Source organism: Frankliniella occidentalis, unplaced genomic scaffold, assembly GCF_000697945.3.
Source record: "Frankliniella occidentalis isolate FOCC.00 unplaced genomic scaffold, Focc_3.1 Scaffold220, whole genome shotgun sequence".
Classification (NCBI taxonomy): Eukaryota; Metazoa; Arthropoda; class Insecta; order Thysanoptera; family Thripidae; genus Frankliniella; species Frankliniella occidentalis.
Window position 1 is genome coordinate 402,686 of NW_026267346.1, and position 5,422 is coordinate 408,107.

At 39.9% G+C, this 5,422-nt stretch overlaps 1 protein-coding gene across 1 annotated transcript; it reads right to left on the reverse strand.

The window, feature by feature from the left end:
- Window positions 1-460: 460 nt before the first annotated feature.
- LOC127750605 (uncharacterized) lies at window positions 461-4,038 on the reverse strand. Its single transcript, XM_052272711.1, has 4 exons — window positions 3,655-4,038; window positions 3,269-3,343; window positions 3,044-3,121; window positions 461-2,896 (listed from the first exon to the last, which is right to left on the reverse strand). Exons 1-4 carry the CDS (start codon window positions 3,772-3,774, stop codon window positions 461-463), a joined length of 2,709 nt encoding a protein of 902 aa, XP_052128671.1. The 5' UTR covers window positions 3,775-4,038.
- Window positions 4,039-5,422: the final 1,384 nt, after the last annotated feature.

Sequence of the window (5,422 nt, forward strand, 5' to 3'; positions counted from 1 at the left end):
AATAATAGATTTTACACATCACATGGAGTTTCACACATGAAGAATACAACACAGACATAAACAGACAGCGATTTATGTTGCCGACTCTACACACTTCTTCACAAACAAACAGTAAGAGTAACACGAAAAAGAATTTGAAGTAATAATAGTTGCAGTATTGCTAAACACAGAAATTTTTAGGTATTGAATAGTTACTTCAATTCTGAAGTTTGGCATCTTTAAGGTAATCTTTGACTAGCTTTCAAAATTTATTGATTTTTGTTTTGTTTTTGAGTTGGTAAAGGAGACCATTTGTTTTGGCCACATTAAATTTTAAGTTTAGCTTGCTTAGGAAAGAAATAACATTATGAATATATACTCTGCCTTGTTAGTAAGTTATGTATGGTACATTAAGAAAAAATAAAATATAATAGGCATTAAATAAAAATAATATTTGAAGCACATCAACGCTTGAATGATTTCAATCAATTTCATTCAAGTTGGCAATTGGAATGAAGAAAACACTACCTAAAAGTGGCGCTTTTACCACAGGAGCACGAACCTCACTGATCTTCAGAAAGTGAAGCAAACCAACATCTCCTTGATGCACTTCACAAATCTGCTTGGCAATGGGAAATAGTGGAGTTGGTCTTTGTACCATTTCATGTTCCGTGACAAGCAAACCATACACATCTTCTCCTTCTTCAGTCTTGAATGACAAAATGTCTCTGATTGTGCAAAATGTATTCTGGAAAGTAAACACAGTAGAATCATCAGATTTTGATTCTGCCTTTACGTAGTCTGAAGTGGTAAAAGTTACTCCTTTAATTATCATCTTTTGGTACACTTGTAGCTGCGTAGTTTGGTAACCTTCCTGATACAAAACCCTCAATTCTTCTTCAGTTGGTGGTCGTACTGAACTCCTTCCAAGAAAGTAGGAACGTTCAGCTACTTGCAAAGCGTTAGAATGCCTGCGTTTGTGAAGAATTTGCTTCATCATATCCTTTATTTCTGGGGCAATACGTTGATCATCATTTGTTGCAAGCTCTATGCTGAAATTTATAAGATGTCTGTTGACAATCTGGTGGATGGCTCCTTTGGGAGAAGTAATAGTTTGCATAATTCGATGATTCAGACTTTCGAAGTTAAATGTAGAGTAAGCCCAGAAAGGCCCCCAGTTCCGTACTGACACATGGGCATGCTGGAGAGCATGAATATTTAACCTGGATTTTTCAGGCCCAAATTCATCATAGCCTTTAAGGTAATTTGTTATCAAATCTTTAGCACAATTGATATGATTTGGAGCGATGATGTCTTGGGAAAGGAGATAAGTGGCATATGAGAGACACTCCAGAGTTTGAATAAATCTACCTGCTACCAACCCATGCAAGCAGATTGGAGCGAAATACAATAGCCAGTTGCGCCACTCAGTGCCATGCATCTGACTTCGATTTTTCATCAGACAGGTACCTGGTTTTCTAGCTATACAGCTAGGTGTCTTGATATTTTTTAAACGTAAGTCAATGGTGTCAAGGAATGCCTTCTCACCCATCCTAGGTATAAGTTTTGGAAGGTCTTTTATGATTATTTCAGTGTGGTACTTTGCTGCACATTCATATGTGTTATGTAGATCATCAAAAGCATTTCCCTTACTTAAATCAAAGTACTTCAATTTCATAAGAGGTGTAAAGCCTTTGTGTCCATTGACTGAAACATTCTTTTCCCCTCTATTTACCATCTCTTGAGCAACTTTCATGTCTCGTTTCATATCATCATGAGTACGATCTTTGTATGGAGGCAGATCTTGATGTTGCTTGGGGTAACGCATTGTGTCCAGGCTCACACCAAAATAGGTGCAATAAGTGCATCCAAAGTGCGAGTTGTGTTTAGCCATATTGTAACATTGGGCTCGTGCCTTGCCATCCACACACATGCAGGTAGGTATGAACTTGCTCAGAACCAACTCACCATTTCTTGTCCATGAAATACCCCTCACAGCAATTGTGTTCATTTCTTTCACAAAGGGATGAAGTAGTGCAGTAACATTCGGTTCCTTGACATCAACATAGCAAACAGCCAAAAACATGTATTTTTGACGCAGCTGGGGTGGCAATTCATTGATTCTCAAGAACAGAGGGTAGATATTGGTCTTCGACCCTTTACTAGGTTTGCAGCCATCAATACTGAATGAATAGGTAAAATTATTGGAATTAACTAAATTTTGTCCATCTATTTGAATACTCTTGTAAGATTCTCCATCAAGAATGTCTTCTAGGGCATCTTCAGAAACTTTCACGCGTTCTTCTCTGTATCTGAGATGACTGGCAACTTCAGGGATTGACAAGAAATATTGAAGTTGTTTCCGAATACTCAATGTAACAAAGTAGCTTGCTTTTGAAATGGGTTTGGTAGTATTACAATCAGGACATACAGCATTCTGTACAAGATTGCTTTTCTTATCTATATAAGCACCACAGTTAGGACAGTATGCATGAAATTGTACTCCTGAATTGCTTCTCCCCAGAGCCATCCACAGCTCTTTTTTGGAAGTGGGGAACGTTTTGGAACCATATAAAGCATTTTTAGCTTTAAATGAGTCAATTAAATTTTCATAGGTCTGATGGTGGCGGATAGAAAGAGCAATTTCAAGAAAAAAACTATCTCTCACAGTTCTTGCTTGTGAGAAGCCTATCTCACGATCTAATAACTCATGATTGAAGTTGAAGTTGTCAATATCTATGTCATCTTCGTCATCATCAGAGTCACTAAGATTTTCATCAATAATGAAATCCTCCTCCTCTTCATTAAATGGATCATAAGTATTATTGTCATTACCATCTTCATCAAAGCTTTCATTTCCTACTGCACTCCAATCTGATTCAGCTTCTGAACGGGTGTCTGAGCCAGACATACTGACCTATAAACAAGATGTATGAAAAGTTAGTAGTTGTACATAGTTAAAAAAAAAATCATTTACTTGTACAGATTTTACAACTAGGTGTTTGAAAAAGATAGGTACAAATACTTCAACCTAATTTATTAGGTTCTAGAGAGTAAAACGTACACTGTCACTTTCACTTTGGTAAGGCTCTTCATCACAACCTTGATCGACGCCAGATGCCCTATGGTCATCTTCAGTATCCTGATCACACAGAAATGAAAACAAAACAAAATAATTAGTTGAAAATAATATAATTTGAGAATCAGAATATTGCAGAGTTGTCACTAAGTTGCCATAAGGAAATATACTGGCTTCAACCTGGAAATTTTTAAAAATAAAACAACTTACATCAAAACTACCACTTTGATGTCGATCTTGATTAGAACCATGTTCATCAGCCGGATCTTGAGCTTCTTGATCATCCTGAAATAAATGTTTAATTAGAAAATATTGTAATTAATGTGGGAAATGCTCAGTTTAGACTAGCATTGGTTATCATATGTTGGACAAGTTCTGATTGGAAATCAGGCAATCAGAGGCCTCAAAAATCCAATAGAATATATCCAACTAATGAAAATTGATGCCAGTCTGAACCTTACAATTCACTTGGTGAATCAAACAATAATGTTGCAGAGATGACTCTAAGGTAAAGTTCCAATATATAGAACAGAACTGAGATGCAACTCATTTCCATCACAGGAGATTTTGAAATTTAGATGGTTTAATTTATTTACCTCGGAAGATTGCCTGTCTGCTGCTTCTTGGTTACTAGGATAAGAAGGTCTTCTTCTTTTGGGGCCATGGCGTCGGTATTGTGTGGCCCGGCTTCTATCAGCATCCTCATCGGATGACATGTTTGGCTGAGCTTTTCGGAACAATTAAAACAGTCCTTAATAATCTTACCACTCTAATCAACTGCAACTATGTAGGCTCCTGAATAACAAGCAGGCCCGCCCTTCCGCCAAACGGAGTTGCCAGCTCCACTTCGCTGCGCCGGCAACTCCGTTCGGCAGGGGCCGGGCCTGCTTGGCCTGCCGGCGGCGATGGTCGGGCCTTCGGCCCGACCATTTAAGTCTCGCGATTTACTGAAGTGCATCATCAAATAAATAATGTGACCGGTAAATCACTTTGCATATTTGAGCTAAAATAAAGCGTCCTGTGGGGGGCCTGCGGCCCTACAAATTTGCTCCTTGGACATGACAAAAGACTGTAACGGGGCAACACCGTGACTACACCCCACCCTTCTGCTTTGCTTACGAAATACTAGGTAGATGTACGCCAGACCACGTCTCGCGTAACAGGCTTCGCGATATCTCACGAAACACTGTTACGCTGCGACGCGCCTGGCATACATCTACCTAGGCCTGCGGCGCTGACACCCGAGTCGGGTAGTGCCAAAATGTACACAAGGATACGGGCCTCCGGCCCGTCACTTTGACTAAGCAAGCAGGGTTGTACATTTTTTCGTTTATTTTCGTCAAAAACACCCTCTAGCGCCTCAACGGTTTGAGCTAGAGCAAAACGGAGAAAATTTTCGCCTAAAGGGCTCTACTTTGATAAGTTACCCCTTAGGAGACTGTGAAAAAAATATTTTTAAAAAACATTATTTGTGGGACCTATGGTTTTTGATTTTTTAAAAATCCAATTTTTTGAGCTAGAATGCTCTTCTTCGAACTCGATCTGTCTTTTTATGATACAAAACGACCCTGAAAATCCCAGGTCGCTAGCTCAATTCGTTCTCGAGTTATCGTGCGCACAGACAGACAGACACACACATAGACAGACAGACAGACGCGAAACTTTTTGATCGTCACTGGAGTAATAGGCTTCGCTATCGCTCAGCCAAATTAACCCACGCAGTTTCTAGATTGTATATTGTTTGTCAAACAGTCTTAAAACTTGACTTTTTGCCATTGTTTTCAATATATCCACCTCTAAGGCCAAAACAGTGAAAGATACGGCAAATCCGAGGGGAGTTTCTGATTCAGAATGTGTTGTTTTGGGGGGGCACTCCCTCTGACATTTTACGATTGGACGCCTCCTTGTACGTCTTTATGTGGAATGTGGTCATTTTGGCCGTATTTTCGTCGAAAAAAGCACTCTAGCGCCCAAACGGTGCAAGATAGAGTCGAACGGACAAAATTTTCGCCCACAGGGCTCTACTTTTACGAGTTACCCCTTAGGAGACCATAAAAAAAATATTTTTTTCCTACTTTTTAGACCAACCCCTATTTCTTTATTACCCCCTTTCACCCCCCTAGGGATGGTTGCCAGGATTTGCACCAGGCATTTCGTTGCCCAGGAGTGACCCCTAAGGTACCCTGAAATTTTCAGACCTCTAGCTCATCTCCTTCCTCTTACACGGACGACGGACGGACAGACAGACAGACAGACACGAGAGCGGTTGCATAAGGGGCCATCCATTAAGTACGTCCGCGTTTTTTGGCCATAAATTGGACCCCCCCTCCCCCATGTCCATGAATGTCCGTTTTCGTCGAACCC